Consider the following 24,924-nt stretch of genomic DNA (forward strand, 5'->3'; position numbering starts at 1 on the left):
CATTTCTCTTCTTTCAATCGAGGATATTGTAATTTCTCTGGGATTTGTCAATCTAAGCAGAAGACAATAGACTTTGATATTATTGAGTAATTTTTTATTCAAAGAACCCTCCTATCTCAATTGAAAAAGCAAATATCTTTTAAGGAAGAAATCGAGTTTCGCTTTTGTACTATTCTTGTTTTGTTTTTTTTCCCCTACGACCTTTAATATCTGATCCTATATAATTTTCTTGAATATCTTTTTGGTGCTTTAAGATAACAAACTCAGAATTTTTTTGAACGTCGGATCCGGAATCTCTTTGACTTATGACTTCTTTTTCGCCTTGATTCATATTCTCTAATTCCATAGATTTTATTTCATTTAATATTCTAGATGTTGTAAAATGATTTGTTTTTTTCGTTCTATTGATGTTTTTCTTTTTGCTAAAATTATCAATTCCATTAAAATTTGAAAAAAATTGAATTTATTGGTATAACCCACGGTTTCATTTTATATGCATTATAAAGCAATAAGAATTTGGGGAAGAGCAAAAATTCTAGATTCGATATAGGGTGACTTAGTAATTCTTCATTCATTCCCATCCAATCAAAAGATATTTTATTTTTATGGGATTTTTTTATTTCTTGATAAACTGTGCGGTAAAAAAGATCTTTCTTTTCAGTTTTATCAACAATTTTATAATTTTTCGTTTTAGTCTTAGTATTTTCAGTACTCCCGCTACTAATATTGATTCGAGCCTCAATGTCCATTTTTTTTCTAAGACAAAAATGGATAATTTTCCAATCAAAATATTTTCTATTTGTATTTTCTCTATATCCGGAATAATATTTATTCCTAAATAATTAGTAATAGGGATACTACACCACATATCAATTAATTTGTTTGTAGATATGTAATAATTAGAAGTATAAAATAATTCTTGGTTTTTATTTACTTGTAATGGTTCGCCATAACTATATGAATCCTTCTTATCTTCATAAAAAATGAAATTATATGCTAAAATATTATATTTCTCTTTTTTTTTTTAAATTCTCTTTTTGATCGAGCAATAAATAGTTTTCGGAATTTTTTATATTTTTAGCATTAAATAATTGGTCTTTTTTATTCGAATTCCTTTTGTTCTTTTGTAAAAAAATTTCAACCTCACAATATTCAGTGACTCGATTGCGCCTTTTTTTTAGTCCTAATTGCGACCATTATATTGCTTTTTAATTTTAACCATTTTTCCATTGAGTCCATCCATAATTTTGAAGTTTTTTAGGCTTTAACTTAGAAGAAGTTATTACTTGTGTTACAAAATAATTTTTTATTTCATTTTTTAGAAATAAAAACGTTCTGCGAAAGTGAAAGATAGACCTTAACTTATATAAGTATAAGTTGATAACTTCGGCTTGTGATAATTTATAAAATACATATGCTTGTGACAAAAAAAAGAAATCCGAAATAATCTTTAAATTCTTATTAATATGACTAACAAAATATAAAAGTGATTTTATGAATTGAATTGTTTTTTTATTTGTTTTCTCAACCCTTTCTTTAATTTTTTCATTATTATCAAGGCGTTTTTCATTAAAATTCTTTGTTGATTCAAGACAAAATTCTATATTAATTCAGGAAATATTAATTAGTAAACCTAGAGTAGTGCCGCCCAAGCAAGCACCAATGGGCCCCGGTCGACGTGCCCAATAGGCCTGGGGGGTCGCGTGGATTTTCGCGCCGAACTTGTCCGTTTTCGCAACTTTTAGATTCGTTTTGCATGCCGGAATGACCATTTTACATTTCTACCAGCGATTCAATATTTGAATAAAGACCCGCACACTCTTACACTTTTTTACCGGGATAAACCCATTTTATTTATATGGGTCGTAAGAAGTACGAGTCGCCTTGTGTTCGCATGGCTATGTTTCGGAAAAAATCTTATTTAGCAATCCACAGCGGATGCTACCAACTTCAAATTCAAAACCCACGCTGAAGGCCCAATTATTCAAACTTTTGGTCGAAATGTTCAAATTCAATCCACGGGTCAATGACCCGGTTTTTTCTAAAATGATCCTTTTTCAAAGATCGATGATCCAATTAGTGATGCATCCCCAGCGGATACTCTCAATTCAAATTCAAAACCCGGGCCTAAGGCCCAATTCTTCAAAATGATTCAATTCTCAAAGATCGATGATCTAATTACATATTTATGTGATGGTTATTGTCGTATGTGTTTTTCCATATTTCAAATGTAACAGGAAATACTTCAACTGGAGGCTCTGAAGCCGTTGGCTTTAGAGACCGTTATCAGAATGAACGGATGACATCCACCAGAGTTTTAACTCAATTCAATACAAGAGCACGAAATGGAAGAATTCCGCCGCTGAAAGCAATGAGCATCTGTCAATAGATGATTCAATTCAATAAAAGAGTCAATACAAGAGAGGAATAATTCCGGAGCTGAAAGCAAATATTTGAGAGTGACGACAATGTTCTTGGGAAAAGTCTCATCCATTTGGGCATAGATTAGCAGAATGCATGTCAGCAGTTGTCGAGCTACGACACGGGTTTGATTCCGTCACAACAGATACGTAGGCGCCTCACTTCAGGCTCAACCTACCTTTTATTCAAGATAAATGGGTCGATGACCAACGATGATTCAATCAACATACAAGAGCAAAGGTTAAATCCCCAGCGAAGCTTCAGGTATGATCTCTTCATATGGATAGCGAGCTTATATACGCGAGTCTAATGGACTATAAATGACCCACATAATCCTCGGGTCGAGAGGGGCTTGTAGTATACTTTAACTAGCGCCTTGTCCAATCCTCAGTCAAAGTGACGGCTTTTGTAGATACCCGTATCTGTCGATATTGACATTTATAGAAATCCCGATATACACCCGATAATGATAGGACGACATGTATTGTTCAGTTGGCAGTGCCACTATTTGTAGCTCGTTTAACGATGTTGAATGGACGTCTTCGATGGATATTTATTTTAAATGAAATTTAAATTAATGTTTATTTTTTAAAATAAATTCATTTTATTGTTTTAATTTGAGTATATTTTTCAAGTTTATATTATTGAAAATGAAGTAAATATTTTATGTGGATTTATTTAATTTGATTTGGTAAATCATTTTGAATTTTAATCATTTTATAAAGCGTATTTGAAAAACTCGTTTTTTAGCTCGATTTCTAGTTCGATTTTGAGCACGATTTAAACTCGTTTTGGGCTCAAATTTCAAGGCAAACTTCCACCCAATCCCAGGTTCGAACCCCATAACCCACATTCCAAGCCCTCTATTTTTCAACCATACACAACTCCCATAAACAACCCAACACCGAGCCTCAACCCGTGCTCCTCCCAAGCCTAATCAAAGTCCTTATGCCTCGAAACCCATGCCCATACCAACTCCTAGCCACGCCCAACACTCCAAATCAAATCCCCTAGCTTGCCCACTAAGAAACAACTCAAAATATCTCACACAAACCCTTCCCTAAAACCATTTCAGCAACCCCTTCCCTAAGCCACGAACCCGTCCCATTTCTTGTACCAAATCTGTCTCAAACCCTCTTCTCTCAAGCCAAGACCCATATACATTCATCCATGACTCCTTCCTCAAGTAACCAACCTTCTAGAGCCTTCCAAACACCTCACATTTCAGCCAAAAAACTCTAACTCCCTCTCCAAGTCAATCGACTAAACCCTACCTTCACTCCCTATATATACGTCTTATTCCATCCCCTTCATTTCAAACCCTTAACACCCAAAGCAAGAAGGTTAGTGTTAATAATAGAAGGGAGATATAACTGAATGAGGTGATTAACATTAAGGTAAACGGTTACAATATATAGGGAGTTGCCTTGGGGAATAATCCAAGAATATTCCTAAATAATATCCTAACTACTATCCTCTAATAATATCTCCATATATTCTCTAATACACTCCCTCAGTCAAAGTGGTAGGTAATGGATACTTTGACTGGACACAAATAGTTGATGCCATTGTAGATGAACTGAGGTGATCGTTGTTGACGCTTGAGCCGGATGTAGTGCCTTGCCGTTGTTGGAGATCATGCCAATAGTAGAGCCACATAACACTAATACAATTAATCGTGCACGAGCGTCGAAACAACTCGTAAGACACAAATTAAACTAACGCCAAGGTGCGCGAGGGCCGAAGCAAACTCGTGAAACACCGACAACATAAAAGGAAAAAAAAGGAAAAAAAAATGGTGCACGAGGGCTGAAGCAAACTCGTGAAACACCGGTACGGTGAGGGCCGAAGCAAACTGATCAACCGTACAAAAAAAATAAAACAACAATCCTAAACCAATAACAAAACACACGTCCAGGCTCTTCTATTCGGTTGGGCGAACCCGAGGCGGACGAGGAGAAGGCAATGATGGGGACGTGGCTGAGGTTTAGACCGGTGGCGGTTGCCAAAGCAACAAGGCAGAAAAGGTTGTTTTACCAGCCATAGACAACACGACAAGACAAGAATTATGGCGGCACGGCATAGACGGAATCGGCGGCATCTGCGAAGGCACACCGACGTGAAGAACATAAGAGGGATCGGAGGCGGAGAAATTATTTATTCCTAATAATAATCGTCTAAGGTTTCGGCTGGTTCGTGAATGGTTTAGACGGGGGTTATCGAAGGTGGTGGTTATGGGGCCAGGGTAGGCGGATGGTGAGGGCAGCGAGCTAGGCGGCATCGTTCAAGTTTTGAGTGATGACGGAAGGGGAAGGGGAGCGGTAGAAGGTTAACATTTTCGGGTTGGTGGTGGTCTGGTTATGCGGTGACAACGGCGTGGTTGCACGGAGGGCTGGCAGTGTTTAGTTGGTTGAAGGATAGAAGGGTAGGCGATGGCTGTGTATGGTTGGGGAAGATGACGGGATGGTTTGGGTTTTGTGGGCTACGGAGACCTAGATTATTTTATTGAAAAGATTGAAAAACTAAAGTGCAGCACACTACTACTGAATGAATCATGCGCATGACTTGCTAACTAACGATGTTACGGATACCTGCCGGAGATGGTATAACAGGACCATCTCCGGCCGGCAATTTAAACACGGGGTTGTTGCAAAGCGGAAGAGTTTCGAGGGATCGTTTTTAGGCTGATACCATGTTAATAATAGAAGGGAGATATAACTGAATGAGGTGATTAACATTAAGGTAAACGGTTACAATATATAGGGAGTTGCCTTGGGGAATAATCCAAGAATATTCCTAAATAATATCCTCTAATAATATCTCCATATATTCTCTAATAGTTAGCACGCGCACAATCATACACTCACATACGCCCCTCAACCCATAAGAAAAACATACTCAAAAACCGTCCCAAACCTAGCTCGAATCCCCTCGAAAAACAGAGTGTTTCAACACTCTATTTGTGCGGTTTTTCTAGCATGACCAGCCCCCTATTTGCCTCGTTTTTTGTGCCCTTATACCTAAAACAACCCCTGCTTGTTTACATATCTCAAATCTAAACTATTCCACAATTCCAAAACATCTTTCCAATCGAATTTTCGTTGAGAAACGAGTTCACAATTCAAGTTTGAAAAATAGCCCTTTTTTTCGAAGAAAAAACGTGATTGCAAAGCAATTTGTATTCGTTGACGACGGCCCCTCGGGACAAGATCTACTATCGATTACAACACAAGATTTTGTCAACGATATATGTAGGTTGAGAGTGCATAATAATCCCTCTTTTTTCTCTTTTATTTCGTTTGTTTACACTTTTTTTATGTTATTTTTCGATTATATAAGATCGTCTTACACTAACTAAATGAAACTTAGTTTAGTAAGAGTATGAGTTAAAGTACCATTCTGACACCCGCGTTGACTCGAGTTTAAAAGGCTTAATTCGTCTGGAGTGACCGAAATGCCTCACTCATTTGCATATCCTCATGTTGGAAGAGGGCAATTTATTAAAATGAGTTTATTTAGATTCGTGAAACGGACTTTTTATGCTTATTGTTGGTCACGTTTTACTCGGTCTTTTTACTCCTTTATTCGTTTTTTATTAACTATAATCGTGGCACAATTCTCGAGGCAAGACTTGCTAAATAACATATTTAAATCGAAGATTTATTTTAACTTGTTAAATCTCCATTTCACTAGACATTTTAGGACATAAAATTAACTAGTTAATATGTAAATGAAATTTACAACTTCACTATTTCTAATTTAATTCATCCCTTCTTTCACTAATTTCTCGCCAGTAGGAAGTGTGTGCTTATCATTCTTCCGTTTACACTCGATGACTAAAATGGAAAATTTTCGACTCAAGTCATGCCTCGAAAACTGTGTAGATGGCACGACTTTCTCGTCATTTTTTTTTTTACCTTTTTTTAGTCTTTTTAGCTTCAGTTTTTGACGATCCTATTTTCATAAACAGAGGTCGCTATTAATTTACTAGCATTTTGAATTCGATTTAATTAATAGATCGTATTTAATTTGCTATTCTCTTGTTTGTTTCAACTTGCTTTATAAAATAATTTGACTAACTTAGAATTAGTTAGTTTTGATTCATTTTGTTTCCAAGTCAAGTGAATTTTCTAAAACCTTGATTTTATTTAGTTAGACTTGAATAACGTCTAATTAAAAATTAAGCGATGTGCGCACAGTACAAGGAATGACCCAAGGCCACGTTTGGGCCGTGAGCCATACCTCTTTCGTCACGGTTTTCAAATCCCTTTTGGGCACGTTTTTCAAGGCCTAAGGTCGTGCTTCACGTTGTGTGCCGTAGGTTGTTTTCTATTTGATTTATGCATTAATCTCTAACGTTTGCTATTCTATCTTATGCTAAGCGTAAGCCCTTTCTATCCCTCTCTTTGTTTGCGTTCTCTATTTTCAAATGAACTCACGTGGTAAATTAACTTGACAAGTTTGTTTGCATTAAATCGACTTAGAAACTCAATTCAGATGTTAAGAATTAAGACAATGGTTGCATTTCTCACATGTGCTCATAACCAAAATAGCCATCATTTTCCATTAGTAGAGGTTGTATTGCAACGGGCAGGGTTGTGTGTTTTTCTAATGAAATTATTTACAACTTCTTAACACGTAAGTAATCTCACACGAATTTGAAATCTCTAAAATTGGTTTTCTAAATTCCATTTAAAAATTTAGTGTCGAGTCTTTTAATATGTAATTTTTTTTTGTAAAGAAATATTGCGTGGATGAATTTCCCTTGTCCACAAGAGTCTCATATCAGTAATAGTTTACGACCTCTAGTACAACGATGCAAGCAACTTATCAATTTGGAAAGATGGATCGTCAAAATTGACCATGTTTTTAGAGAGGCAAATCGAGCGGTAGATTGGCTTGCTAATAGAGATGTCGATTCATCTCATGCCATCACTATCCTGGAATCTCCTACTCAAGGTCTTCGAGCTATCCTCCGTGAAGATAATCTTGGGGCTGTTTTCCCCCGTTTAGTATCGATTTAGCATTGTAATCCCGGGGCTTAGCCCGTCTTGCGTACCAAAAAAAAAACGAGTCTTATGACTTTTTTTTCCATTATAATTATAATCAAATCTATAAAATATAATTAAAAGGCTACTCTAAAATGACAAATAAACGCCACCTAGACAAAGCCACGTAGGATCCAAAAAGCCACCTAGATTAAAATTTAATGTGACGTGGCATATTTAAATGTGATGTTGCATATTTTTAATATGACATGGCGAATTAATGTGACATGGATTGTCAATTTATTATTACATGACATTAATTTAAATCATTTATCTATAAATTAATTTAATTCACTTATATCTACTGTATAATATTAAAGGATATTATTATTATTCTTAAATTAATTTTGTATATTAAATATATTGTCTTCTAAAATTTATATAACTCTTACAAATTTACATCAAATTTCATAATTTATAATTAATATTGACATTTTAATTGAAATTTTTGTAATAAAACATGTTAATAAATTTCATAATTTATAATTAAAATTGAATTTTTAATTGAATTGTTTGTAATAAAACATGTTAAGGAATTAATTAAACCTCTTCATATTACTAAACACTCACCATTATTAACATTTTCCTATTTAATTCATTGTTTTAAAAATTTTTGTAATAAAACCTGTTAATAAATTAATTAAACCTCTTCATATTACTGAACACCCACCATTATCAACATTTTCTTATTTAATTTTTTTAATTAAACATGGTAATAAATTGATTAAAACATACTTAATACACACCAAATTAATTAAACATTTTTCCTATTTAATTAATTTTTGTAATATAATATGTTAATAATTTTATTAAAACTCCTTATATTACTTAACACCCATAATCTTCATTAACATTTTGTCCTATTTAATTCATCTCTTGAGATCCTTGGCAATCAATTATCTAATTTAATAATACCACAAAATAAATTAAAAATTAAATTAAAATATGGGAATTTATGGTTGTGTAATGACTATAAAACCTACCATACCTATAATAGTTTCTATTCACTTTATTTATTTAAAATATGCCCATTTGTCACGAGTTTCTAAGTTGTGGATTGTATTTTATGGTTTTATTTATTTATTTTATTATATTGAGTATATTGAGTATTATTGTCAAGTATTATTGTTGAGTGTTGTTGTTGTATATTTTAATTTGTTATGTTGTTGATTTTATGAATCGTTTGCTTTATATTTGAATTCATGTTTCCAGTTGGTTTAATTTAAGTGACTTACACGTGACAATGTTTTGATTCGTTTGCCAAGTTTTTGCCATGTTGATGTTTTATCTTTTGGTCAATGTATTTTTTATATAACTTTAAAGCACCATGAAACATATGTGAATGCAGATAAGGCAAACTATCACGTGGGTAATCTGAAGAGAGAAGAAATACAAAAGGCACGAAACTAAGGTAAAATTAAAGGTAAAAAACTGTAAGGTAGAAACTGATAAGTAATGGATGATTGTTGATCTCAAAATAGAAGTCTTATAATACTTCTTTTAATTTGTTATTAAACGTATATTGTGGTGTAATTTTACTATTATACTTTCCCGACCAACCTATTTGAATTTGTATTTTTGTATTCACGAGTATAATCATCTCTAACGCATATTTTTCTTTTTCATTTTATATGAACTATTATCAAGGCATGTAATAAAAGGAAGCGAAAGTGAACCTTCGGGTAAATATTAAATAGTATGATTTCTAAATTCTACTTCGCATGTTTTTAAGTTCATGTGTTTTTTTTTTGTCAAAATAGGAATAATACATAAAACTTACTCTCATAATTTCCTTAAAAAAAACCTACTCTCATAATTAATGGTAAATAAATAAGTATAAATAATTGAATGAAAAATCTTTAAAATTTCACAATTTACTTTTTGAACCATCATGACAACAATTAATCATTTTAATTATGTCATTTCCTCTTCCAATTTAAGTTTTCTTCAACTCCCACCTTTTGATTGTTTTTCTATAAAATTTACTATACTTTTTTAAGTGGTTTATGCTTTTTTAACCATTATAATTAAGATGATCGTTGATCTCAAAATGGAGATCTTATAATATTTCTTTAAATTTGTTATTAAACGTATATTGTTGTGTAATTTTACTATTATGCTTTCCCGATCAACCTATTTGAATTTGTATTTTTGTATTCATGAGTATAATCATCTCTAACATATATTTTTCTTTTTCATTTCATATGAACTATTATCAAGGCATGTACTAAAAGGAAGCATACTAAAAGGAAGCGAAAGTGAACCTTCAGATAAATATTAAATAGTATGGTTTCTAAATTCTAATCCGTATATTTTTAAGTTTATGTGTTTTTTTTTTCAAAACCGGAATAGATTATTTTATAGTCTTTAATACTATTTTTATTTTTATATAGGATCGTGGACATAAGTATAACAAGAGATGGATCAAATTTTTGAAATAGTAATAAGGAACTTAAAAAATTTAATGAACCTTTTGGAATTCGGATTTAGGGAATATAGTTTTTTAGATTATTGAGCAATTGAAATGAAAATTTAATTCGTAATACATGGAGTAGATACCGATCATACCGTTGAATCGTATCTAATATTTTTCTATCGATATAATAAATGTTTTTCGGATGTAAATAATATTTGAAGCATGCACGTGGTGATAAGACTTCAAAGATATTTCTATGGGGAGTTGGTCTTGCTTAAGACGGGTCGAATATTGAAACGGGTAGTTACACTCACAAAACAAATAGAGGGGACAAGGTGGGGACAACCCCATGTGCCTCCCACTATCACCCAAATGGGCATTTTGTCTCACAAAATGGTATCCGTCTACAATTTCAGACGGATACTGCCGGTCTTAAGTAAGAATTTGTGTTCTATGGGAGGGTTGATGGAGAGGTCTGAAAATAATTTGGAGATGACTATACTGAGGTATTGAGTTTACAACCTTATAAGGCGTTATTGAAGATTTTTCCATACGGAATTTATTATATACGGATGGTTTTAACTTTTAATATTTAAAAAACTCACTTTATTATATTGCGGAGTAAAACACACGTATATATAATGAGTCGTCTTTGTCATTGCTCCGTTGTCAAGTTTCTCAAAATTAGTAGTTATACCACATTGTCACTTGCAGGATTCGATTTAAAAAAATAAACCAAAGTTGTAAAAGAAATAAGATATTAACTAACTAATTTCTATGTATTTCAAGACTGTATATTTTTAAATGGATCAACAACTAATTGCTCGAACAAATATTAACAATACGATAAAAATATCAAAACTAAAACAGATAAACCCGTGAATTTCACGGGTCATAAACCTAGTTAATTACCCCTTAAAACGCATGAACTTTCAACCTAATTTAGAAATAAAGTCTTGGTGAAAGTGACGAAATTACCCTTGGTAGGAACAGCTAAATGACAGCGATGCTCCAAGTGACACTTCCAACAAAGTCCGAACTTGGACTTCTGAGTTCTGACTGAGCCTCTATAAATCTGATGAGGGGGTAAAACAGTAAAAATGGTAAGACAGTCTAGCAAACAATCGAGTCCACCGACGGAGTAGTCGTACTACCGACACTCACTCATTTTGTTAAAGTACAGACTGTCACCCAACACATCTAAACAAATCCCAAAATGCCTTAATTATAAACATTTCTCTCATTTCATTTGTTTACTTAAACATAAAATTATTGTGTTTTACTGTATTATTATCATTATTTTAATATTTTATTATTAGTAGCTGAAATCAAGTGACAATAAGAGCCATTTAAAGAGAAAAAAGAAGAAAGATATATAGATGAGCAAGTAAAGAGAGGGAGACGAAGAAGCAGAGGTGTGTATGATATGTACCCATCTCATTTGCTCAAATTTCTTACAATTTGAGCAATTACCCATTTCAGATCTTCCCAAAATACCCCTCACCCATTAAAATTTAGGATTGAAATCATCACATGTGAGGGTTAGATTGGTAGTGATTGATTGAAGCTGGGGAGAATTTTATATCCTTTTCATTTCCTGCAATTTTACAGATTTGAGCATTTACCCACTTCAGATCTCCCTAAAATACCCCTCCCCCACAAAATTTGATCACATTTTAGAGTTTTGAGTTTTGGGTAGCTTCAATGGAGGCTACTGGTGGAATGGTTGCTGGATCTTACCAAAGAAAAGAGCTTGTTAGGATTCGTCATGATAGTACTGATAGTGGGGTGAGTTTCATCAACTCAATTTTTTTTTTCGTTAAAATATTTTGATTGTGTTAATATATTTTGATTGTGATGTAATTTTTTTATTTTTATTTTTATTTATTTTTTAAGGTTTGAAGCTTACATTTTTGGTCTAAGATCTGTGCTGATGGCGATTTGTGGTGTTATTTTCTTAGTTGATTTTAGTAATGGTGGTTGGTAGATCAATATTTAAGGACTAATAATGTATTGAATTGAATTGATGTCTTGTTTATGAGAATGTTTCAACATTAGAGAGATAATGATGGATGACAATGTTTATAGCGAGAATAGTGAATGATTATTTTGGACTAAGATCTCGTAAAGATGGCAACTATGACTATAATCTGTTCAATTTTGGCTTTTCATTGGCTGTTTGATACTTGATGGCCTCAGTGATCAAAGATCAAATTTGTTGATCTTATTTGAGATCTTAGGTATCCCTTACTAAGCTCACTGTGTCCACGATACGAGATTTGATCAAGTTCAAATTTCAAATATATGTTATTGATCCGATGAAGATGTGTTATCAGTAAAATTTTATCAACTAGTATTGTTATCTTATATACTTATGTGCTGTGAAAACTGTCAGATGCCTGTGAGATGTGGCCTTTGGATAGTTACCTGTTAGTGTGTTTGGTTTTGTCGATTTGGTAGCGATCTTTAATATGTTTCAGCTTGTGGTGTTAGCCTTGTTAGTTGTGACCCGTTTTTTGCTATTACATTGACTTGGAGTTCACTTTTTGTGGGAAATTGCAGTCCAAACCTTTGAAGAATTTGGATGGCCAATTATGTCAAATCTGCGGGGATACCGTGGGAGTTACTCCAAGTGGTGATGTATTTGTTGCTTGCAATGAATGTGCTTTTCCAGTTTGTAGGCCTTGCTATGAATACGAGAGAAAAGATGGAAACCAATGTTGCCCTCAGTGCAAGACTAGATATAAGAGACTCAAAGGTCAGTCTTTTTTTTTTTTGCTGTCCTTTTTTCTGTCTATCCCATTTATATTCTCCTCAAACTGATGATCAAATGATGCCAACGACCATTTATTTACCCAAGTATACATAAATGATACAATGTAAACTTAGATCACATTTTCTTATGTTATCCCTATTGGAAATATTACCTAAACCGTCTCAAAGATTCTTTCCTAGTATATTGTTAGTAGAATTTCCTCATGATATCTTTCCTATTCCTATTTGTGAATAATTGTACTTTATTACATTAGGAAAACAATGTACTAGGAAATAATCTTTGAGACGGTTAAGTAATATTTCATTATTCCAATAATCCCTTGAAAAATCTTCACCAAAAAAAAAATAATCCCTTGAAAAATGTTATAGCTGCCGTATATTGTGAGAAGTTCAAATTAATATAAGGGTTTTTCTAACGTGTGCCCTAATAATCCAAAAAAAGAAAGATTATTGAGAATATATCATCAATGATTGATATACAAACTCACATTTACCATAATTAGTGAAATATTCTCAACAATCTTTTCTTTGTTTGGATTATTAACATGTGCCCTTAGGGCATACGGAGTAACATCTATTGACCATAGAAGTATAATACTCCCTCCGTCCCGGTCAATTGTTGTCCTTTTGTTTTGGCACAAAGACCAAGGAAAGAGGAAATGACCAATAACTAAATGACAAGTGGAACAAATTGAATGAGAATGATCAAATTACTCATCAAGTTCATTCTTAAAATAGAAAGGACAACAAATGACTGAGACACCCAAAAATGGAAAAGGACAACAAATGACCGGGACAGAGGGAGTAATAAGGAGTTAGGGAGTATTTATTAACTACGATGGGTAAAACTGACGCTGCATTTTTTACAGGGAGTCCTCGAGTGGAAGGAGATGAGGATGAGGAGGATGTTGATGATATAGAGAATGAATTCAATTATGCCAGAGGAGCTAGCAAAGCTAAACAACAATGGCATGGAGAGGATATTGACCTCTCTTCATCCTCTAGGCATGAATCTCAGCCAATTCCTCTCCTAACTCATGGTCAATCGGTGGGTAAAAATTACAGTTCTTTTACTCTTCTTTTTCTTATTCTTTGCATTGTTAGAAACTTAGAAGCCCTCTTTCAGGGCAAACATCGTCTATGTGATGTTGAATGTTTTGTTTGGTTACCAAGTGGTCAGTACCTATATTTCTTCGACCCTTCACTTTGGTGATGTGTCCTGTGTCAACACCTCGACATGTCACGACACTTCATTCACATAATGCCAGATAGCTCTATCAACTTGTTTTTTTGTTGTACTTTTCTGCTGGCTTATCAATCTGAATATGTCAGGTTTCTGGAGAAATACCAATGGCTACACCAGACAACCGATCTGTGAGAAGCAATTCAGGTCCTCTAGGTCCTGAGAAACGTGGTAACCACTCGCTTCCTTATGTTGACCCATGCCAACCAGGTAATTTAATGACCTTATCATTGTAGCACTTCCTTCTTTATTATATGGTGTAGTTTTTTCATCATGGATGAAATGCAATGTGTTTGTGACAGTTCCTGTGAGAATTGTGGACCCTTCAAAAGACTTGAATTCCTATGGGCTTGGTAGTGTTGATTGGAAAGAAAGGGTTGAAGGCTGGAAGCTTAAGCAGGAGAAGAATAATGTGCACACTAACCGTTACTCCGAAGGAAAAGGAGGTGACATTGAAGGCTCTGGTTCGAATGGGGAAGAACTACAGTTGTGAGCATCTCTCTTGTGGTTTCTGGTATTTTCTGTGCATATTTCTCATGTGGTGTGACGTGACAGCTCAGTGAAAGGACCATGTTAGCTGTATTCGTACCCTCCCTTACCCTGCTTGTTCTGGCCTAGAAGTTTTCATATGATTTGATGCTTACATTCACTTTCATAACTTCTTTCAGAGACATTTCCTTGCTTGCCCAAACCATTTGTCTAAGATTCATTGTTTATTTTGGTTTGGGTGTATTCCAAGGATTTTGCAACTGCACAAGTCCACATGAGATGGTCTCATGATATTATTATTTTAAGACCGATTCATATAAGAAATGGGGTAGGTATTCTACAGTCTAGTGGATTAATGGGGAAGTAGGTGGAGTTTATGACTAAATGGGAGGGTCTCACATTATATGAACATGAAACTGTCTAGTGGATTAATGGGGAAGTAGGTGGAGTTTATGACTAAATGGGAGGGTCTCACATTATATGAACATGAAACCGTCTTTTGCGAGACTAAGGCCCTGTTATTGTAGATAGTTTCAAATCAGGTCAGGTTAGGCCCTATAAGTTCAATTCAGTTCCGTTTTACTTTTCACTTTAGTTCAGGTTGGTCTTATAAGTTTAGTTCAGTTAAAAAAGTTTTCAGTCCATAAGAACGGGTCGTAATTGTTACAAGGAAGGGTTGATAAAGATTAAGATTTTCATCACCCATAATGTGGACCATTAATGATCAAATCATGTATGAGAATTGTGATAATATCAGACTTCAGATTTCTCTTTTCTATGATTAACACAAGTCTTGTTTTACAGGGCTGATGATATTCGTCAACCTATGAGTCGTATCGTCCCTGTTTCTTCAGCCCATCTCACCCCTTATCGTGCTGTGATCATTCTTCGTCTCATCATCCTTGCCATCTTCTTGCAATATCGTATTACTCATCCTGTCAAGAATGCATATCCTCTATGGCTTACATCTGTAATTTGTGAGATCTGGTTTGCTTTGTCTTGGCTTTTGGATCAGTTTCCAAAATGGTACCCCATCAACCGTGAGACGTACCTTGACAGGCTTGCACTAAGGTTTGTTCTTTGATTTTAAATGCATCCCTTCTTTAGACACAAGTACTTGTATAGTTGTATGAGATTGTCTCACAGTGAAACTTACTAACTAATAACTACTACTTACCCATATAATTGGATTAGATATTAAGAAGTAATTGAAAACATCTTACCATGAGACATAGTTTTAGTTATTGGCCGTAACGCCTTTACCAGACCGAGATCTAAAGGGTTTGGAGTTCACTGCGACCGCATTTTACCGCGTTTTGAAATGATATTGACCGCATTTAGCGAGATTAGGTGGTGGTGACCAGTCCCGTCATGCGATAGAAAACAAGATTAAATTCCATAGTTGAGACTACTCTTGGTAAATAATTTCCCGTGCACCCATCTCGGGGGAAAAGATAGTGTCGTACACTACTTGCTGATCTTCATATAGTTGTATGACTATCATAACATTGTTTGGGATGTTGTAGTGAAGTTCTTATGTTCCTTGCAATTTCTTTTTCACTTCTGCTAGGTATGATCGGGAGGGAGAACCTTCACAGTTAGCTCCTATTGACGTCTTTGTCAGTACAGTGGATCCTATGAAAGAACCACCTATAATAACAGCTAATACTGTGCTGTCCATTTTGGCGGTGGAGTATCCAGTAGACAAAGTTTCTTGTTATGTTTCTGATGATGGGTCAGCGATGTTGACTTTCGAGGCACTTTCTGAAACTGCCGAGTTTGCAAGAAAATGGGTGCCATTCTGTAAAAAGTTCACTATCGAGCCAAGGGCTCCAGAATTTTACTTCGCTCAGAAGATAGATTACTTGAAAGACAAGATTCAGCCTTCTTTTGTTAAGGAACGCCGAGCAATGAAGGTAAACTTTTTAGGCATAGATTGTCTTAAGAGCCATTTTTGTAATAAACCATCCCCCTGTTCAAAATTTCCCTCACAAAGTGGTATTGGGATATTCAGAATAGTACGAGACTTTAGAAAGATATTAAATTATGTATATTAATTCAAAATTTTCATTTTATTGTTATTTGAGTATGATAAAATGATAAAATTTTACCTTTCAACAGTCGTATTCACACTTTTACATTGTTTTTCTTTACTTTTTTTGCAGAGGGAATATGAGGAGTTCAAAGTAAGAATCAATTCTCTTGTTGCTAAAGCACAAAAGATGCCTGAAGAAGGTTGGACAATGCAAGATGGTACAGCTTGGCCTGGAAACAACCCAAGGGACCATCCAGGAATGATCCAAGTAAGTTGAATTTCTTAGACAATAAATGTGGTGTCCTTTGATTTCTAGGCTGATATCAAAGACTCAAAATCCTCTAATCTTTGCTTTACAGGTGTTTTTGGGCCACAGTGGAGGGCTTGACACAGATGGAAATGAGTTGCCGCGGTTGGTCTATGTTTCTCGTGAGAAGAGACCTGGATTTCAACATCACAAAAAAGCTGGTGCCATGAATGCTTTGGTTTGTATTTTCTCAATTTCTGTAATTTCAGCTCTTCGTAATCGTTTTGGAGTGTGCACTATTTATTTATCTCACATTCTCTTCGAAATATTACTTTGAAATCCTCATATTCCTTTGAAATCCTCATATTCCTTTTCGACATATCTAAGTCTATTGTTCATGTGCCTCTTTAGGGTTAGTTTTTGTAAAGTGGAAATGACTTAATTGCCCTCTATTTTTCTGCAAACAACTCATTGTCGATGGGCCCTCTATCTTTTGTATGTGGAACTTGTCTTTTCAATCTAAATGTTTCCAAAATCAAATGAAAGTAATTCACATAGATAAGAGGGAGTAGTATAGTTGCCGACTTGCATTGCTGTGCTTTCATTAGACTCTAAAGCTCTTGTCCGCAAGAGCGCGAACCACATTGTGTACGACTTGCCAAGGTTTACACGATTGCGTTTTGAGGCGATATTGGCCAAAATTTGTGGCCCCACAACTAAGTTCAGGCTGCCACGATCTATTACAAGATCAGGCTGCCACTATTTACACCAAGCATTATGTCTCAAACAAAGATTTAAGGCCATGCCAGTGACCTATTTCTTTCTTTCTTTCACTTATTAAGCATTGTGCCCTGATCTGCGCACAGCTTATACTCCTTTTTTGTCCACTGTATTTGCTGCATGTGTACTTGAGATTAATTATATTTTGCTGTGCAGATTCGTGTGTCTGCAGTTTTGACCAATGGTGCATATATACTCAATGTCGATTGTGATCACTACTTCAACAACAGCAAATGTCTTAAAGAGGCCATGTGTTTCATGATGGATCCAGCTTATGGAAAGAAAACCTGCTATGTGCAGTTCCCTCAGAGATTTGATGGCATAGATTTGCATGATCGATATGCTAACAGAAATATAGTGTTTTTTGATGTATGCGACGACCTCTCATTTATCCAAGTTTTACATTAAATTACATTTTAGTCTACAAGTTTGAATAATTTGTTATCCTTACATTTATTAGGTCAACATGAAAGGGTTGGATGGCCTCCAAGGACCTGTTTATGTGGGAACTGGATGTTGTTTCAACAGGCAAGCTCTCTATGGCTATGATCCAGTCTTGACTGAAGAAGATTTGCAGCCAAATATCATTGTCAAGAATTGTTGTGGATCGAGGAAGAAGAAGAACAAAAAGTACACGGATAAGAAGAGGGGACCTAAAAGAAGTGAATCATCTATACCTATTTTCAACATGGAAGACATCGAAGAGGGAGTTGAAGGTAAGTAAATTAAGTTCATGTTTTCAACCCCTTTAGTTAACGGTCATATATCTTTAGAGTACTTGATCAAATCACTTTGGTAGTAATTGTGGTAATATCTGATACTCCCTCCATTCACTTGGATTTGGATTCACTGCATTTTTCGTTTTGGATCATTCAAACAAAATCATCACATTCCTGCTCAGGGGTTTGATTACGAATATGCCATTTCAAAGTCTGTGGATTCCACTGTCCATCGACTTATTTTACTTTCTCCCTCTATTCACTTGACATAAATGCCGTTCCCAGTTAGACCTTTCTTAAAACTTATGTCATGTGGGAATGTAAATCCAAATGAACAAAGGGGCCACCTTTTTACAAGTTTGTACTTCTATCACGGCAAGAAAGATTAAATACCAGTGTAAGGTGCTAATACTAAGATCCAGAACTGTCCAAACATAAAGTGCTCACCTGCTCTTTTGATCACACAGGGTATGACGACGAGAAGTCTATTCTTGTCTCTCAAAAGAGACTGGAAAAGCGTTTTGGTCAGTCTCCAGTGTTCATTGCAGCCACGTTCATGGAGATGGGTGGTATTCCACCTTCAACAAACCCTGCAACTCTTTTGAGAGAAGCCATCCATGTCATCAGCTGTGGATACGAGGACAAGTCAGAATGGGGTAAAGAGGTGAGCATACAGCTACCTCCTCTGCTCTTTTTTTTTTTTTAGTGATGATTTCTTGATTTACGTAATTTTACTTCAATACACCAATCAATTGCTTTCCTATGTGACAGTGCTATAGTATGATAGATACCCATACGGAGAGTAGCCAAGAGGAAAATACTTGTATTACATCACATTACTTCTATTCTGAAATTTGATATTTTGTTATGATGACGAACAGTTTTTTAAGTCATCTAAGTTCATCATTATTAAGTACTCTCTCCATTTAATTCAATTAGCCCCATTATTCAAAATTGTTCTTACATAAAAAAGCAAATGCGAATAAGTAGGGGAAATAGAGGGAGTAGGTTGCATGATAATTATTCCTTATATTTCTGAGCTGCATACTGTTAACAATCTGGGATTTCTTAATCATGAGACAATCTGTATAGTAATTCCTGCATAATTGACAATGTACTTTGTGCGCAGATTGGGTGGATTTACGGTTCCGTCACCGAAGATATTCTGACAGGGTTCAAGATGCATGCCCGAGGCTGGATTTCGATCTACTGCATGCCACCAAGGCCGGCATTTAAGGGTTCAGCTCCCCTCAATCTTTCGGATCGTTTGAACCAGGTCCTTCGGTGGGCTTTGGGATCCATCGAGATTATGCTTAGCAGGCATTGTCCCATATGGTATGGCTACAATGGGAAGCTGAAATTTTTGGAGAGATTGGCGTACATCAATACCGTCGTTTATCCCTTGACGTCAATTCCACTCATTGCCTACTGTATTCTGCCTGCTATGTGTCTCCTTACTGACAGATTTATCATTCCTGAGGTGCGTAGATGTCCGAGCTGTAATTTCTCTCAAATATCTTCCCGTTTTTCTAAATTTCTGTTCCTTCAGTCACCTAGAACCTTCTTGAATAAAGCTGTCCATAAGCCAAGTTTTGAGCCTTCTACCTCCATGGCTCCTCGCAGTTTATTGTCCCTGTTTGACTTGTGTGGTTCAAATTTTTCTAGTTTGACCATTAAATTTCTTACTAAAGGAAAATGAGTTTGCGCCACGCACAAGTATAAGTATTATGTTCTCACATGAAATATTATACTAATACAATATGACCCTCCCATCACCTTCATATTGCCATATCAAATGTACTTGTAGGCTGTAGCTAGTGTATTGTGAGAAGGTATTAGGAAGGACATATTTGTTACTCTGTTGGTATTTGACCTGACTTGGTGCTCTTTTGCAGATAAGCAACTTGGCTAGTCTATGGTTCATCATGCTCTTCGTGTCTATTGCTGCTACCGGAATCCTCGAACTTAGGTGGAGTGGAGTTTCCATTGAAGATTGGTGGAGAAACGAACAGTTTTGGGTCATTGGTGGTACCTCGGCCCATCTTTTTGCTGTCTTTCAGGGTTTGTTAAAGGTGCTTGCTGGTATAGACACCAACTTTACAGTCACTTCCAAGGCAGCCGATGAGGATGGTGACTTTGCCGAGCTTTACTTATTCAAATGGACGTCGCTCCTCATCCCGCCCACTACTGTCCTCATCGTCAACTTGGTCGGAGTCGTTGCTGGCGTTTCATACGCCATTAACAGCGGGTACCAGTCATGGGGTCCACTCTTCGGGAAACTTTTCTTCGCTCTTTGGGTGATAGTTCACTTGTACCCTTTCCTCAAGGGTTTGTTGGGACGTCAAAATCGGACCCCGACCATTGTCATTGTCTGGTCCATTCTATTGGCATCCATCTTCTCCTTGCTTTGGGTCAGGATCAACCCATTCATGTCCGACCCGAATAAAATATCGGCTGCTAATCAATGTGGTATCAATTGCTAAGATGCTCCCTAAGTTATGTTGTTTCTTCTTTTTGGCCCAAACTCTCAGCTTTGTAATCGAACCGTGTACCGAGTTCGTTGGTATTTATGTATGTAGCATTGTGGTAAGTTATAATTGTAGAAAACGTATACAACTGTATTCTTTTGGACAATTACTTTATATACTCTGGTGAATTCTTGTATTTAGTATCGTTGTTAACATTGAATGTCATGGTTTTACTCATCTTCCCTCTTTTGGGGTAAAACATTGTCAAATTTTGGTCAAAGAAACTCATTTGCTCAAGAATTTATTAGCAAAGTTGATGACTTGATGCAATGTAATAAGCTGAAGCCACCGTAAATAACATTTGCTTAGAAGTAAAGTTGAAGTTTTGACTTTTGCGTTCTATTAACATTTCCCAAACTCTTCCCTCAAAAAAAAAAAACATTTCCCAAACTCCACTCATAGTAAATACAAATACTCAATTTAGATTGCTTAAAATACTCAAATTAAATCGCTTAAAATATTACGATCGCCACTTCATATGAGACACCTTTTTAATAAGTAACTAAGTATAAATATCTTTCAAAGTATGATATATATTGACTTGCGAATTTAAGAAATTAAGTTATTTTAAGGTATAATAATATAACTACGGAGTACTTTAGGGTATATTTGGTAGGAAAAAAAAGGAGGGAAAGGGAGGGGGAATGAGGGAAGGGAAAGGAAGGGAAGGGGAGGGGAGAGGAGGGAGAATGCAGGAGTTGATTTTCCCTTCAAATCTTGTCTATATTGGTGGGAAAATAATTGTCTTGTAGGAGGGAAATAGAGTGATTCATTTTACCTCTCACCCAAATCCTTCCACCTTCATTTTGTTACCAACCAATGAATTTTTCATCCTTCTGATTCCCTTCCCTCTTTTTCACTCTAAATCACTCAATCCAAACACACATATACGGTCTCATACAAAGAGACGATTTTGTATGTAACAAAACCAACCCATTTAAATAATGCTTAAAAAATAAAGCCCTCTATAACTAAAAGAATAAGCATCCTAACTTTTTTTCCCGCTCAATTACAATAGCTAGGGAGTGGGTCATGTTAGATACTGTCATTCTATCAAATTATTGTGTTAATTTTTTGCCTGAGTCCATGCCTAATAGACTTCGAGCCTGTCACCCTCGGGTGGCTTACCTGGTATACGTGGTTTGCAGGCTATTACGTATACCCGAGGGTTTATCCAGTGCGCACCGAAGGTAGCGGCTGCGGGTTCCCTCGTTACCAAAAAAAAAAAAAAATAATTATTGTGTAATAAAAGCTAGACCCACTTGTGTAAAAGTTCAATAACCAATTCCCATAAAACAAGAAATTTCATTTGCTGCAAATAATTTCATTTGCTGTAAATAATTTCAATAACCAATTCTAGTGTTAATGGATAAAGTAGGTTTTTGGAATGTTCGTGGAATGAATAACCCAAATAAACAGCTAGATATTAAGAGATTTTTATATCAGAATAAGGTTGGTTTATTTGGCTTAGTGGAAACTAAAATAAAAGAGCATGACTTCTTAAATGTTCTGCATAGATTAGGTCATTATTGGGAGGGCATCATCCTGGAGGACGAGTTTGGTTAATGTGGCTGCCACAATTATTTTCTATTCAGCTCCTTGCTAGTTCAGATCAGCACATTACTGTTGAGGCTACTGAACTTAGCTCTGGAGATTCCTTTTGGTATACTGTGGTTTATGGTTTTAATTCTGAAGGGGAGAGGCAGAGCTTATGGAGCCACCTCAATACTCTTAAAGATAATTGTTCTAAACCTTGGTGCATATGTGGTGACTTTAATTCTTTATTTAACTATAATGAGAGGCTTGGGAGTGATGTGACTTGGAATGAAATCAGAGAATTTAGGCAGTGTGTGAGTTATTGTGAAGTTACTGATATTCAGGCTTATGGTTCCTTCTTTACTTGGAACAATAAGCAGGACCCCTCCACAAGAGTCTTCTCTAGAATTGACAGATTCATGGTTAACATTGACTGGATGCTTCTTTACCCTGATAGTAAGGCATATTTCATGAATGAGGGCAATTTTGATCATTGCCCCTGCATTGTATCTAGGAAACCTGATACCCCTGCTAGGAAACCTAGCTTCAGATACTTCAACATGTGGAGTCTTGACCCTCAGTTTAAAGATATTATTCAACAGGAGTGGAAAAGAATTGTGGTTGGGGTCAAAATGTATCAAGTGGTTACTAAGCTTAGAAATTTGAAGAAACCACTGAAGCTTCTTAATAAGAATAAGTTTTCTGATGTGGAACGTACTGCTGATATGGCTAGAATTGTGTTGGATGATTTGCAGACTCAGCTCCATCAGCACCCTCATGATACTCAGATCAGTCTTGCTGAAAGAGAGGCTGCTGCTTCTTATGCCATTTTACAGAATGCAAAAATTAGCTACTTGAAACAGAAATCCAAAGCTGATTGGTTGCAAGGGGGTGATGAAAACTCCAGATATTTTCATAGTCAGATAAAACAGAGACAAATTCAGAACAAAGTTTTTCAGATTAAAGATGTTCATGGGAATCTTCATCAGGATCCTTAAGACATTGAGAGTGCCTTCTTGGAGTATTATGTTAGCCTGTTGGGGACTAGCAAGACTACTACTAAAGTTCATAAAGCCACTGTTAGATCTGGTAAAGTTGTTGATGCTTCCTTGGCTAACATTCTTTTACAGCCTGTCACTTCTGAGGAAATTAAGGATTGCTTCTTCTCTATTCCAGCTTCTAAAAGTCCTGGTCCAGATGGTTTTAATAGTCAGTTCTTTAAGGACTCTTGGGACTTGGTGGGGCCTGGCATTTGTGATGCTATTAAGGACTTTTTTTCTACTGGCAAACTACTCAAACAGCTCAATACTACCAATATTATCCTTATTCCCAAAGTCAGTAACCCTACAAGTGTCCTTGAATTCAGACCTATAGCCTGTTGCAATACTATTTACAAATGTATTGCTAAACTCCTTTGCAACAGGTTGGGGAGTGTCTTGCCTGATCTTGCGAGTGTTAATCAAGGGGGCTTCATTAAAGGTAGAAATATTGTTGAGAATGTCCTTATTTGTCAGGACCTTGTGAGGTTATACAATAGGAAAGCTGCCTCCCCTAGGTGCCTTGTCAATATTGATCTGAGGAAGGCTTATGATAGTGTTGAGTGGGACTTCCTTTCTCAGATGCTCCATCACCTTAAGTTCCCTGATCAGTTCATTGGGTGGATTATGAGTTGTGTCTCTTCTCCTACATATTCTTTGACTCTTAATGGAAATTCTTTTGGTTTTTTCAAAGGTAAACGTGGACTTAGACAAGGTGATCCTCTATCCTCTCTCCTCTTTAATATTTGTATGGAATATCTATCCAGGATTCTCACTGTTGTAGGGCATCAAGATGATTTTAGATTCCATCCACTGTGTGGTCATTTGAGACTGAATCACCTTTTATTTGCTGATGACCTCCTTCTCTTCTCCAAAGGCACTGATACTTCTATTATGTGGATCCTAAGGGCTTTTGCTACCTTCTCAGCTGCCTCTAGATTAAGTCTTAACAAAGAGAAGACTGAAATTTACTTCAATGGTGTTCAACCTCAGACTGTGGAGGATATTTTGCAGATTTCTGGGTTTAAAAAGGGTTCCCTTCCCTTCAAGTATCTGGGGGTCCCTATCTCGTCTAAGAAGCTCACTAAAGCTGAGGGGAGGAAACTTATGGATAAGATTACTGCTAGGATTAGATCTTGGGGGGCTAATCATCTGTCTTATGCTGGTAGACTTACATTGGTCACCTCAGTTCTACAGTCCTTGCATTCTTATTGGTCTACAATCTTTTTAATTCCTAATGGTATAATGAATAGGATTGACAGTCTTTGTAGGAATTTCTTATGGGGGGGCAAGGACTCTTACTTACGTGCTCCTGCAGTGAGTTGGGATAAATGTTGCCTACCCAAAGCTGAAGGTGGCTTGGGAATCAAGCACTCTAAAAATTGGAACAAGGCTTTGCTTGGAAAGTATGTGTGGTGGATTGCCTCAAAGAAAGATCATTTGTGGGTGAAGTGGGTTTCTCATGTTTATTTGAAGGGTCTTCACTGGACCAACTATGATCCTCCACCTGATTGCAGCTGGTCTTGGAAAAAAATTGCACATATTATGGCCACTTTTAGGCCTGCTTACTCTGTTGATTGCTAGATGGGGAAGCAGGCTGATTATTCTGTTAAAGAAGGGTACAACTGGTTAAGAGGTACTAATCCTGAA

General features: G+C 35.9%; 1 protein-coding gene across 1 annotated transcript; it reads left to right on the forward strand.

Annotated features, from left to right (window-relative positions):
* Positions 1-10,911: 10,911 nt before the first annotated feature.
* On the forward strand, positions 10,912-20,900 carry LOC141611729 (cellulose synthase A catalytic subunit 1 [UDP-forming]). The gene is made up of 14 exons (XM_074430338.1): positions 10,912-11,673; positions 12,448-12,643; positions 13,530-13,708; positions 13,993-14,113; positions 14,206-14,392; positions 15,197-15,463; positions 15,963-16,308; positions 16,558-16,695; positions 16,787-16,912; positions 17,611-17,823; positions 17,915-18,170; positions 18,641-18,837; positions 19,303-19,653; positions 20,069-20,900. Exons 1-14 carry the CDS (start codon positions 11,590-11,592, stop codon positions 20,654-20,656), a joined length of 3,249 nt encoding a protein of 1,082 aa, XP_074286439.1. The 5' UTR covers positions 10,912-11,589; the 3' UTR covers positions 20,657-20,900.
* The last annotated feature ends 4,024 nt before the right edge of the window (positions 20,901-24,924 follow it).

This window comes from Silene latifolia, chromosome 11, assembly GCF_048544455.1.
Source record: "Silene latifolia isolate original U9 population chromosome 11, ASM4854445v1, whole genome shotgun sequence".
NCBI lineage: Eukaryota > Viridiplantae > Streptophyta > Magnoliopsida > Caryophyllales > Caryophyllaceae > Silene > Silene latifolia.

Bases quoted from the DNA above. Each gene is read 5' to 3' on its own strand.
- LOC141611729 (XM_074430338.1), top strand. From the start codon at position 11,590: ATGGAGGCTACTGGTGGAATGGTTGCTGGATCTTACCAAAGAAAAGAG. The intron at 15,464-15,962 runs GTTTGTTCTTTG...CACTTCTGCTAG, and splicing joins CTTGACAGGCTTGCACTAAG to GTATGATCGGGAGGGAGAAC. The intron at 18,171-18,640 runs GTAAGTAAATTA...TTGATCACACAG, and splicing joins CATCGAAGAGGGAGTTGAAG to GGTATGACGACGAGAAGTCT.